The 13,940-nt window shown below is 41.8% G+C and overlaps 1 protein-coding gene across 1 annotated transcript; it reads left to right on the top strand.

Moving 5' to 3' along the window:
- Positions 1-1,020: 1,020 nt before the first annotated feature.
- On the top strand, positions 1,021-13,866 carry BDB00DRAFT_927415 (uncharacterized protein; the record flags this gene model as incomplete). Its single annotated transcript, XM_053128880.1, has 38 exons — positions 1,021-1,855; positions 1,994-2,179; positions 2,263-2,335; positions 2,433-2,598; positions 2,685-2,851; positions 2,935-3,080; positions 3,153-3,697; positions 3,785-4,002; positions 4,078-4,192; positions 4,265-4,382; positions 4,448-4,682; positions 4,749-4,873; positions 4,942-5,003; positions 5,083-5,332; positions 5,411-5,504; positions 5,571-5,720; positions 5,797-5,858; positions 5,937-6,029; positions 6,113-7,258; positions 7,325-7,555; positions 7,637-8,389; positions 8,465-9,602; positions 9,681-9,937; positions 10,007-10,793; positions 10,865-11,067; positions 11,140-11,232; positions 11,302-11,373; positions 11,447-11,767; positions 11,841-11,960; positions 12,058-12,216; positions 12,285-12,415; positions 12,511-12,547; positions 12,635-12,805; positions 12,897-12,980; positions 13,049-13,337; positions 13,414-13,535; positions 13,616-13,673; positions 13,733-13,866. Exons 1-38 carry the CDS (start codon positions 1,199-1,201, stop codon positions 13,864-13,866), a joined length of 9,768 nt encoding a protein of 3,255 aa, XP_052981780.1. The 5' UTR covers positions 1,021-1,198.
- Positions 13,867-13,940: the final 74 nt, after the last annotated feature.

Below are 13,940 nucleotides of genomic sequence, written 5' to 3'. Positions count from 1 at the left end.
CTATACGCAGGCTATTTTTGCTTGCTTGATTTTTCTTTTGCATGCGAAGAAGACATCAGAATTGTAAATTAGAGCAAGCGTATCATGACGCAGGCGCAACAGCTATTAACGATACACTTTCTTCTGGTAATGCCCTCGTCGATTTAGAAGGCAGCAAGTGTGGTGATAGCGATGGTGTGACCCATTCTGCTCCTTTGCTACAAAGACCAGTGCACCACCATATAGTGGACAGACTCTTAAAGAATATCACAGCAATGATCTTTCTATACCACCCGTGGTCTTTTTTGGTATAGGTAGCAAGCCTGATAACGCCGAGGCAGCAGGAAGACCACGATAGGCGGTAAAGCCCGATGGACGTTTGTCCTTGTCAATGTGATTTATGTAATACAAATTTTGCATTTTAACATCAAGCGTCACATTACCAGTACTGGTAAATATAAAAACATACATACAATATGCTGTTACTGAACTGCCATGCTTTATTAGTTTACGAAATTCCTAGTATATCAAAACCACGTACCTAAAATTTTTCATCTTGAGCGCCCACTATTTGCACCGAGGGGCCTATTCACTACTGAGCAGTTATACATATGCTGTTTTTAGGATGGCCGAGCAAGTATCTTCTGGGCGCGGGTCATAACCAGCTAGGACAGGTTTGATCATATGGAAGCGTCTTCTTTTAGGAGATGTTAATTTCTATTTCGGACGTAGCCATAGAAAAACAGAAGAAGCACATAAACATATAAACTGTCCAACAGTGCCCTTACTTTGTAGTGTGACAAACAAAGATGACAGCAGCTTAATTTTGAACTAACTAACTTCACCTGCGATCCCGCTATCTATCTTATGCTGACTAGTTCCAGCAATAATCCAATGGTGTTAAGAGTGGGCTATGTTAGAGTCCTTTGTAAATTTAGCAATCATTATATAAGTGTTATTAATAGTAACAGTAGCTTATTTATATTTGAAAGCCGTAATTGATGCTGGCGTTATAACTTCTCGTAAAGAGTACAAATGATTCTACTAGATAGGAAAAAAAGGTTTAAGAGCATCACGCTGACTGAACCTGATTGTCGGAATCACAGCCGCACGCATATTTTTACCAGCACGCTATTTTAATTCACTTCACACCGCCGAAAGAAAAGCGACAACCGTTGTTACTAAACCAAAGCATACGCGTGCAAATCTCTACCACTCGATGAGCTCAAGAAGAGGGAGCACTGGCCCACAACAGACCAGCCGCCAATTCCAACGTGGTGGACAACGAGACAATACTGGTAATGGCCGTCAGGGACAGTACCCAACATCCGCGCAACAACCTACGGCGTCCCAATCGCGTTCTACTAGACATAGCAACAATGGCCAACGAGGAAAACACAACCACAGTCAAAATCATAACCAAAACTCACAACAGCAACAGCAGCCACAACAGCAACAACTTGAAAATACGAACGATCTACGCAGTTTACAGTTGCGACGTATTCTACTTGACGAAGACGATTTGGCCAGACGCAACGCTAGTGCTGTACAATTAATCAAATCGATTGAGGACTCGCGCCAAAAGGACGATCCAGCACAAACTCAACACGAGTTCCTACAGCTCGTTGATGTCTGCTTGTTTAAACAACAACAAAGTGTGCGATCGATCCTGGAATCTATGCGTCCTCACAGCAACACGCTTAAAAACTCGACTATTAAACTTATTTCAATACTCGGTTGTTACTGCGGCAGACTCGATATTGTCCTTATTTGGATTTTCGAACATTTGCAAAGATGGACAACGAATGATACTTTGCCAGCTGAGGCAAACAGAGTCAAAGAATTCAAATTATGGCTTCTTCGTTTGCTTCGACAAGTACGTGTCGTGGCTATGTGTGCGAATTGGGTGAAATGAAGAAAGAGGAGAATTGGCAGTAATAGTATATATCGAACAAAATTTAAATGGTGGTTATTATGCAATTAATGTTCTGTGGGATTACCTTCTTCTTATTAGGCTATTGCTGATGCTGCGTCCGATCCATATATCAAATGCCAATTATACGATTTATCATCCAATATCATGAGCAGCATGATTTTGTTTTTGGACGCCATGGATACCCCTGACTATTTACCCGAAGTCCTGCAAGTGCTTGACATATTAGCAACTAGTTGTCCTACAACATTTTCAGAAAAGTTTCAGGTACGTCTCAAGTGCATTTCACCTGAGATAATCTATTCCGTACTGGATTTTATTTTCTGATGAGCAAAACCGTATCTACTCAGGATATTATTGACTTGCTTGTGGGTTGGCATATTGATACTGGGCTATCAGAACATCGTCGATCTCTCCTCCGCGGTAAGATGCTCTTCTCGAATTGAAGTACTCGAGAGATACTGCAGGCAGAAAATAAGATAGGAGCATGAACGGTTAATTCTTTTTTCTTTGACAATAGATATTTACAAAAAGTTTCGACCTTTTTGGCCAAGCAGATTAACTTTTGCATTTGAGTTGTTACAGCACTTTTTGAGCGACATGCAAAGCATCATTGCTGGTATGATGGCTGAGGAGACGTCGGATAATTGGGACTCCAAATGGCAGACTTGTGAGAGTTTATTCAGGTTGGTACAATATAATAAACATGATAAGGCATTATTGTTACGGACAGTATGTAGATCCGCTCGCTTACATTTAAAAATAACGATAGCTGTTTTCATGCAATGGTGTTCGCCATCGTACCTTTACTATCCACATCCGAAGTGCGAAAGGATATCCATGTCATTGGACCTATTTTCGACTTGCTGCGACCGAACGTTCTAAACTTTTTATGCCATGTCAAAGAGTTATCTCCCAGTGTCACGTGGATGGAAAAGTGTATGTAACTGGCCCAATTTTAGGGGATCGATGAAGCGTGTCCGTTTATGCGTATTTTACTAATTCAGTATCTCTTGATGCAGCAAATCAGGTCCTGCTCATGATGTTTACAATGATTCCGCGAGGTGCACGTTTGTACCAGAGACAAGTGTATGAGTACTTCGCCTCACAGGTGACTGGAGGATCGCTCAATATCAACCCCCAAACTTATTTGAAAACATTGATGAAGGTATTGATCTAGAACTGATCTGTTCGTGGGCTCGGTCTTTAAAGCATATACTAAATTGCTTCTATAAATTAGCTAATCGACTCATGGAGTTTTGAGGTCGATGAAGCCATTCTTCAGTCCATGTTGGATGTTGACACCTCCCCTTTCTTCCACTTGCGGGTGTTGAATAGGGGAAACAAACAACTTAATTCTGGCATACTTGTAATACTACGCTCAATGATTCGTCTATCCAACACAGATCATGTCCAGAGCAACACCAGCAATGTACTTGCGAGGCATCTGGCTGAAAGATTGGCGACTATCACCAGCATGTATAGCGGCTCCACAGCAACGGAACTCAAGAGAACGAATCAAGAAATTCAAAAGCATACCGCCGTCCTATCCAAGCGTGAAACAGCCGCATTGCCTAATGGGAAACCAACTTGGTCACAAGTGACAAATGCTGTTGTGGATGCTATGTTCTTCAGCTATCTATTGCTTGATGCTGCAGCCGCCTGGTCGAATTACAAAAAGCAACACTTCCTCCTCGTATTGGATACAACATATACAGCTTGGCGGTGTAAATGTAGTGATGTTTTCGATGCATGTGTCCAAGTGCTTTTGGAATTTTGTTCAAGGTGAGTGGTTTTCTTTCGCGTTTACTCAGATTGCATTGTTGGTTATGACTAGCATTGAATAATATACAATTAATGGTATATATATAGCTGTTCATTCTTGTTGGATGACGAAGAAAACTTTGGCTTGTTGGCAAACCTGTATCAAGATTTATGCGAAAGTTGGGCCACGCTCAATTTGACAAGTCGGCAGAATTTGTGCGGATACATAAAAAATATGCTATATACGGTTTCATCCTCTGACGACATTCCGGGCCCAATCTTGGATGTACTAAGTGGCATAGTGAAACTATTTTTGGAAGCTATTGGTAAGCGAAAGGATACGAAGATATTGTTAAAATTTAGCTTATTAATTAGAATGCGTTTTCTCTTTTATTATATAGAGTATGAACGGAATAGTACAGTCAAGGAAGATATGCTAAGAATCGCAACACATTACTGCCGACATTTCAACTCTACACAACTTGTTGAAAGCGCACACACTTGTATACAAAATGGGTACTTTTTTCTTTCTTTTCACTTTATTGTTTTTCTCCCTTGCGCTGCTTCTAACTACTATGCATCTTTAAGCCTCGACGATTCACATTCTGGTATTCGTTCTGCCAGTTGTGAGCTTTTAAGTTTCCTCAATCCTTTTTTGACAGCTGATATTGAAATTGGTTATAATGCAACCATCAAGTTTCTCGAGGTAATAATATCTGCGTGAGGAAGGATATCTACTGTGTTACTTACGCGATTTTCTCCAAAACGCAGACTGTCGTTGTGGCAACTCCTCATACAGGCTCTTTCCGTCCAGCGCATTATGAGATCGTCATGGCAAATCTTGGTATGGCTGGGCACTTGATTGGTTCGCACGCAGAAAACGCTGCCAAGGCGATACAGAAGCGTGATGATGGCGACCAATTAGCATGGGCAAGGCGTTTGTTTCATCACTGCGCGTCAATTGAAAGCATGCGAAACGTCAGTGCTTTAAAAGAGTCAAAGAAAGGTATATTTATACATAGGCGGCTTAATGGAGGTTATTTGTGTACTGATTATATTGGACGGATATTAGGCGATGGTCCGATCGTACGATATGTCAACAACTCTCGGTCTTTTCTGAAGTATTGGGCAATGTGGGAAGTTTCTCGATATTGTATGCTGTCGCGATTACGAACCCCTTTTGGTGGACCACAACAGGTATTGTATATCTATTGTAGCTTTACTTATATTCAGAAAATAAAACACTAAACGAAAATAATAATTAGACTCTTGCGGCATTTGAGCGAATGCTCTCATCGCTGGTAACAGCCAGTATCGACCAGTTAAGGTAATGTTATGCCATATTTAGCGTAATGAATTGAAAAATTGGGTTGCTTGTAATACTTACAGTGCTACGGCTTCTTTAGAGACGATTCGACAATAAGGGACAACCTGTCAAATTTGCTTTTGCTTCTAAATCGTTTGGAAGTCCAGATCTATAACGCATCTAATGGCTGTGCTACGAATGCTTTACCTGCAGTGCCTCGCTCCAGTTTGGCATTTTTTCGAACAAACAAAAAAACGTGCAAGGAATACTTTGCACGTATCAGGCCAGCTATCATACAAGGTTCCAAGTTGTTACATGATGATAACTTGTTGATCTGTAATACACTTGAGGTAAAGAAAAACAAAACGTGGTATTACTCAAGTCTTTCCTTCGCATTTACTAACTCATAGAACCAATAAAATAAATAGATGATACAGGACCTCGAACTAGTACTTCATGAGAGGGAGTCACTGGATGTATTTGCTTGGTTTACTGAAATTAATAGCATATTATATGATCTAGGTAAATAACAGAAATCAAGAGTTGCTAACACTGATGGCATATCTGATTTATAACACTTTTATATAGTGCGAGCATGTATCAAAATGACTGCAAGCGACTTGATCCATGGTATCCAAGCCTGGTACAAACGGATAATTCGTAAAGTAGCACGCATCCAGCCCTCATTTGAACAAGAGTGGGTCTTTGATGGTCTCATTGGACCTATCAGTACTGAAGGTTATTACATCGCCGTTCCTTTCATACGTTTACTAGTGCTCATGGATAATATACTCATCTTTTCTTCTACTTATAGAAAGGGAGACTGAGTCATCTTGCCCTGTTACATGGTTTCAGGTCGCTGCACAATTCGCTCTCGTATGTTTAATGTATTAACTACAACCTATTACAGATTTTTGGTCGTTAAAACTATGACTGAACCATGTATACTTTTAGGGACATCATGAAGATGCGATCCAATATTTGGATATATTGCATAGTCATATTGGCCGTGATGAATTTGGGATTATGGACATGCTCGATAACGAGGTACAAGAAATTATATCTATCAAGCTAATATCACAACACGATTGCATGATACAATTTAGCTGACACTTTTCTCTAATATACAGGCTCTTGATTTCTACACGTGTATTGAAGATTATGATTCTTTAAAGCGATTATACGATGCAAACGGCTCCATGTTTTCCAAGATTTTCTCTCGGGAACTCATGATGTTTGCTGAAAGCGACAACCCAAAAGAGGTGCAGCCCACGTGCGATCTTTCCGATTTCTATTCTTCGCTTCGGGATCTGGGAGTGACCGAAAGCATACAGCTAGGCAGACTATTGCGCTTCCGCATATGGCTAAGTCAAGACGAGCCTGCAGATCACATTCAAAAAGAGATTGATAGAGTTTTAGCCGATCGAGCAAGACTGTCGCTCGAAGAAGGGGCATTGCCCGAGCGCATCAGCATGATTGAAACACAACTCTTACAATCGTCACGGCGGAGTGTCCTTGACAGTATCAATGACTATTACACATCATTTGGGAATCCAAGCGACGGTGACAAAAACATCCTGGAAACTGCTGTCTGGGGTCGTCTATCCAATTACGTGGAGCATACATGCGAGGAAACCTTTAACACGGACGAGAAGAAAGCCAGAGTTTTGGCAACTGTACGATTGCGGTCAGCCAGAGTCGCTCGTAAGCAAGGAAATCTGAAAATTGCGGATAGCTGGCTGGAGCAAATCCCTGCTACTTTATCCGATAAGCATTACCATGTTCTTTATGAAAAGGCCAAGGTTCTATTATTGCAGCCAGACAATACTTCCCACTTGGCTGCCATGGAGGTGCTAAACGAGATAATTGTTGGTATGGAAACCGAAAAGGACAAAAAGAAGCTTCACAGCAAGGCATGTTTGGAGGCGGCACGACTGTTGAAAGCTAGCTACAATGATGGTGGTGATGTCGAGACTGCGTTGCTAGGCAAGTTGGATCCGACTCTTGTCAACGCAGAAGGCATGGACAGTGTATACAAGCTTCAATCACCCGTTGAAATTGCAATTGATACCATACTCAAGAAATCGGTTCAGGACTCAAAGCTGTTTCGAAAACCGTGGTTTGAATATGCAACATACCATTACAAGCAAGGTTGGAGAATCCTGGATGAGCTTAGTCGGAGCGAGCCTGGCATGCCTATTGTGTTGTGGGCTAGACAGCGGCTGCGAGACATACTGAAGGCCGATCAGCATTCAGAATACAACAGCGTTGAAGTGGTATGTGCACACTGACGAAAAGCTGTGGTTATTTCTCATTCTCAGACTAATCCCTTTATCTGTTAGAATATTTGCGGTCTTTTGCAAAAGCATTCTGGAACTGTCGGAGCGAAGGCGATCGCTGACATTGCTGAATTGAAGAGCGCGGTTCAACAGCTACTACCTTTATCTAGTGACGAGCAAATTACCCAAGTTCTAGGAACGATGGCCACCGTACACAACAACATTATTGAAACTTTTCGAACCTCCGTTACGGCTTATTTCCAGTACTTGTCTTTGGGCGACAGCAATGCCAAGGTAAAATCATAGTGTTGCAGTTTTAAGACCTAATGGAAAGAAGTGATATAATGCTCAAAGATCTGGTATGCTATTAAATAGGATACTCAGACGGAAGACCGTTCAACTTCAATGGTTATGACTGCAACGCTGCGATTATTGCGCATCCTGGTCAAGTACAGTGATGCTCTACAATCGGTATTCTGTGGAAATATTGAGCATGTATCCATTAAGCCCTGGAAGAAGATCATCCCACAGCTATTTGCAAGACTCAACCATCCGTCCAGCGTGGTACAAAAGGTCATAAGCCAACTACTCGGAAGAATTTGCGACGAGTATCCACGAGAAATCATTTATGACGTGATTGTGAGCTCGTCTTCGTCCAAAACTAACCGCGAATCGAAGAGTATCCTTAATGCGATTGCTAACCGTATGATGGAGCGCAACGAAACGCTGTGGCTATTCACTCAACGCATGGCTGAAGAACTGGAGAAAATCACCGTACTATGGGAAGAGAAATGGTCGTACAAGTTTTCATCGCTGGCACTCAATGCTATCGAGCAATTTACAAAACTGGATCAAGAAGCCGTACGTCTGCGAAGCAATCACAAGGAAACCGTGACACAAGTTCAAATCGAGAAAGCCTTCTTCGAAAGCTACAATAATGTCATGAAGTTTATCATTTCATCCATCGATAAACTGCTGAGTGTCACGATTCTAAACACTGCACCGAAAACGCCGCACGAACAATGGTTCGTGGATACCTTTGGAAAGCGGATTCTTCATGCTTTCGAGGTTTTACAAAAACCAAAGGATATGTCCACCTTCCGTACTGGTTGGGATATGTTTATTCAGGTAAAAGCTCTTGCTTCCATTGATCAAATATTAAGTATCTGATACAGCTAAATGACAAATATGTTATCCCTCTAGCTTAACCGAAACCTAGTATTTGAGACTCATAAAGTGCGCGTATTGGAACTCGATAACGTTTCACCTTATTTGGCGTCGCTGCGTAATTCGGCCATTGGCATTCCTGGCATGTCCAACAACGACGATAACAATAGCCCGGTGTATATCGACTCATTTGGCTCTAATGTGGTAGTCTTGCCTACGAAAACCAAACCAAAGAAGCTGGATATTCAAGGAACCGATGGCAAAAAATATTCGTACCTCTTTAAGGGTTTAGAAGATTTACACTTGGATGAACGGGTGATGCAGCTTTTGAACACAGTGAACGGGCTGCTCAGAGAGGACAAGACGGCAGTCGCCAGGGATCTCAAGACTAGAACCTATGCCGTTATTCCATTAAGTGACCACTCAGGTATGATCCAATGGGTAAACGATGCCACGCCGCTCTTTGCTTTATACAAACGCTGGCAGAAACGTGAACAAACAGCAAAGATGTTGCTTGCTGGTGACAAGGCGACAGCAGAAGACCACAACCAACCACTGCGACGCCCAACAGAGCTCTTCACAAGTAAAATCGAAGCGGCACTGAAAGGAGAAGGTTTGCGCGTGACAACGAACAGACGGCATTGGCCAAAACATATCCTCAAAAAGGTCTATTTGGAACTCGTCAAGGAAACACCTGGTGATCTATTAGCCAAAGAAATCTGGTGCTCAAGCTCGGATGCGGCTGAATGGTTACAGAAAAGCACATCACTTAGTCGGTCGCTTGCTGTGATGTCTGTCATTGGCTACATTATCGGCTTGGGTGATCGCCACTTGGATAATATTTTGATTGATTATCGGTCTGGCGAAGTGATCCATATTGACTACAATGTCTGTTTCGAAAAAGGTCGGCAGCTGCGTGTGCCTGAGCTGGTTCCTTTTCGCTTAACGCAAAACATGTTACATGCTTTGGGTGTCACGGGCACGGATGGTATTTTCCGTATTGCCGCGGAAGAAACGATGCGGGTATTGCGAAAACACAAAGAAGTTCTCATGACGCTCCTAGATGCGTTTGTGTATGATCCATTGGTACACTGGGCGACAGAAGCTGAGGAGTTGGAAGAGCGTCAAATTATGGAGCTCCAAATCAATCTCGGTTTAGTTGCTAAGAGACTAGGTAAACTTTGATTCGTATAATCCGATATTTTGTTTTAGAACATACTTTTAATGCTAATGCTAAATATATTTTAAATAGCCGAGAAGCGAAGCGACTACGAGAAGCGTCAACAATGCGTGGTGAAAACACTCTTTGGTGTCACTGGCAAGTTGCAATATACCCAACAAGCATCGCTCCAAGAGCTACATCAGCAGGCAATTGACGAAGCTGGAAGCGACGATGAAGTCGAAAATGAAAGCTTTGCTGACCAAGCAAAGAAGAACCTCCATGCCATTGCTCATGAATGTTCCATATGGGCGAATAAACACGGTTCGATGCTGGCATCTTTGACAAAGGTGGGAATAAAATACTTACAAAGAGAGCAATGTCATGTAACCGATTGGCTTACAATTTTTAAAAAATAGAACGTGTTTGTAGAGTCTTTTTTCAAAGAGTCGCACTTGTCTGAACAAATGTTTGCAGGAGTACCTGAGCTTAGCAGCAATTTTGAAGTCAAAAACTTCTTGCAAGCATTGTCGACATGGGTAACACAAAAGAATGCCGTTTACCAGCAGTGTTTCGAAGAAGTGCGCACGTACAAGAATCTGACGCAGCCTGTTGCACGGAAACTACTAATACAAGACTGCTGTTCCATTTGGCCGCTCCTACAACAACTTATTGAGCAATCCTTTGCAAAGACCAAGGCAGAAGAAGTCTGGAGATGGTTACAGCAGGAGCACTTTTCCCAGTTTATGCAAAATTTGGAGAGCTCGGTATTCAACTATGCCAGTACTATTGCTCAAGCTTTGACAAGGGTTGAGAAAGCAGCCAGACAGCCGGAAATCAGGCACATGCAGGACTCATCCAAGCTCGAGTCCGAATTCAATACTTTGGCAAAGCGAAATCCACGGCTTGCGATCAAAGAATTGGTGGAATCGTTAGTCTCCTTAGAGTCGGCGTTCCGGCGACTTGACAGTGACGACCAAGAATATACCAACACTGCTTCTGCTACCACGACCGCCACAGCTGCCGCTGCTACTACTACTACTCTAACCAGCACCGAATCTCAGCTTGACTTGATCTCGGTGTTACCGGAAAAATTGCAATCATTTGAGCAGCAATGTCATCTCGGATCCTTTGGACATTGCACATATGTCAATGGTATACTTAGTTTGGCTGCCCACCTGCAGTGCCACGTGGATGCATTGATCGGTAAGCTAAACTACAAATGCATTAATGCATGTATAATTTTGATTCCCCGGCTCACTGACAATTTAACACAGGTCTTGGTGAGCGATTCGAGCCTTCCGAGCTAAGGGCCCTTCAACCTATTACTCCTTGCGCCAAGTCCTTGTACCTAATGGAAGACGAATGCCTTACTGCATGTAACGCTGTATTCGAAGGTCTTCTCGCAGACGGGCAACGTACAAAGACATACATGGTTGAACTTCAAGGCATTCTTAATAATATGCATCCCGACGCTTTGGTATGGGGCAAAAATCATCTGTTATAATGGTATGTGCTTATCACTAACATTCTCTGTGCATATTTAAAATAGATTGGCAGCGAAAAATATACAGGTGTCAATCCTCTTTATGGCCTTATGCAAAAACCGTTTGAGCACCTTGATCGATTCTGTAACATGGCAAAGGTAAAAGCAAAAACACGTTGGATTACTATCGGTCATAAATCCATATTGATGGTGTGAATAATAAAATAGGATATTGTTCTTGAAATGGGATCGACCGACGTGAAGGCAGCCATCGAAACTTACAGCCGACTCAAGCGCAGGGTAAGATACAGTTTTGGAACATAAAACAGAACGTCTAAATGTCCTTTTAACGCGTTACCCTCTCTATAACTAGGCCATTATGTGTCTCATGCGAGAATGTTTAAAACATACAGATAGCGTGCCGTTGGAAGGATGGACTACACCACTTATTTCCACATGGGGTATCACTTGTAGTGCAGCCATCGGACAACACATCAAAAGCATTACGGCAGGTTATGTCAGCTCTATATATGTTCCGTTCATCACCGCATTGATCCAGGCAATTCGACAAAAACTGCCTGATAACGATGGTACGGACGATCAAGCGGAAACCGACTCAGAGTCCCAAAGACTGTATGGCAGCTGTCTTCACCAGCTGTGTGTTGCCACAGCTAAAGATTGTATCTTGACAACAGTAAGTGGGGGTTTTCTTCTATTCTTGATACCATAATGTACAATTATAATGATATTCTATTGTTTTTGTTCAGATCAATCCCGCTATGTCAAGATATGGACTGGCATTACAAAAATATGAAGTAGATATCATGCGTTTTCACTGGTACAATGCACCGTACATTCAGACAAGACGTCCACTTTTACCAGAATCGGTACGTCCTACAAACCTTACTGGCTTGATATTGATTACATCACTTACAAATGATTTTCCCTAACGTTTCTACGACGTTTACTACTACGATAAAACAGCTACTTGCACATATGTCTAATGGCCTTGAACGATTGCATCATATTGAAAATGAGCTTCAAACCCTTGATGATATTTACACACAATTGATCAAGCATGTCCCGCAACTAAAGTCTACGCAGAATACTTGGCAAGCGGCATACCGGAATGAACACAAAAAGGTAGCTTTTGATATAGAGGTGTCTTATTCATTCGCTTTGTTCTGGAGGCTAACTGTGGAAAAACTTAGTGTATCACCATTATGGATATATATACTTCTGTGAACCATTTGGAAAGCTGTCGTGAAGGCTTTACTCAAGCAATGATTATAGGCAAGGAGATCGGTGATAACCTGGAACCATTTATGGTTGGCGAGATTAGGTAAGGTTATCGATGATGATGTTATCTGGCGAATGACAATGCAATATGGTACTTGGTACTCTTAGTAACAGCAAGATAAATTTTTGTATATATAGTGAAGGACCCACAAACAATGTTGATGACAACTCCATCGTAAGTGACGATGCAAACTACCTACTTGCATAATATCGACAAAATCTAAAATCGATGCTTATGTGTAAATTAAATACAAATGTATAGTATGTTTCGCGTGATATTCTTCGTGAAGTCAGAAAGGATATGTACAGCATCTACAAGACGATTGCAGTGATTAAATCTCCAGTAGATGATATTGTATCCTTACTGGAGTCTATTGCCGTGATAGAAGTGGATACCGATAATGATCTAAGTCCGGCTCAGCAAAGTGCAAAGGTACTTTTTTTTCTAATTTTTTTGCATCATCTTTGTTGTTGTCAAAGTGCTAAACTTTATAGCCCATCATTCTAATATGAAAATTGGATAGTCTGTACTAGATGCATTCTCTTCTATTCATGCTATTGTATCCAAACTAAATTCATCCGAAGAAGATTGGAGCTATTCCCGCTTGGTAATTATCATCACTATAGATGTTTTTTTGAAGATACGTGAAGCTGATACATCTTAACATCACTACAGAATGACTCGGTAGAGACTTGCAGCGCCAAGATCCGCGAGCTTTTTGCATCGCTTCATGCTCTGGAAGAATTCGGAGCAGATCGTCAGGATGAATCACGAGAACAACACCCATCGGCTCCAACAACAACAGCAGTAACACTGGATGTTTCGGCAGAGGTTGAAAGTTCTCACGAACAGTCATCACAATTGCAGATTTTGGATGATAGGTTCAGAGAACCTGCTACAACAACAGCGCAAACCAAACTAAATGTCTCGTCATCTTCACAACAAGACAACCAAGGCCAACAAGGTAATCTTCATCATCGAGCAAAATCGTAATAGAGAACATAGCCGATGTAAGAAACAAAGTTCATGATTTATGTTAGGTATCCTACAACAACAACAGCAACGACGAGATACACAGGTTCTTAACATCATGCGAAGAATAAGATCCAAGCTGGAAGGCAAAGATTTTGGCGCACAGCACAAATTGAGTGTATCAGAGCAGGTAAATTGGACACGTTACTTTTCCGTGAAGAATGTAAAGTCGCATTTTCTAAATCTTTATCTCACGTATGCTTGGTATAGGTGACCAAAGCAGTGGAACAATCAGTTTCTGTGGATAATCTGTGTGCCATGTACGAAGGTTGGACAAGTTGGGTTTAGTTTAGCTATGTTACAGCATATACCATCTTCTCTCCGTAGCCTATAGCCAAATTGGAGCCAAAGGAATTAGATCAACAAAGTATGCTTCGGAAGTCACCAATAGCAGTGCCGCCCTTGATCTTGATTCCCAATGCAAGCCATCCGGCAAATTTACATCAGTCATACAGACATGATGCACCGGTTTTATGTTCCAAAATAGAGCAAAGTGAACCGAAACGCAGTTTTACTTTCTTTACCATTGACATGT

Source organism: Zychaea mexicana (genome assembly GCF_025766255.1).
Source record: "Zychaea mexicana strain RSA 1403 chromosome Unknown BDB00scaffold_20, whole genome shotgun sequence".
Lineage (NCBI taxonomy): Eukaryota > Fungi > Mucoromycota > Mucoromycetes > Mucorales > Lichtheimiaceae > Zychaea > Zychaea mexicana.
This window is presented reverse-complemented; position numbering and strand designations above follow the sequence as displayed.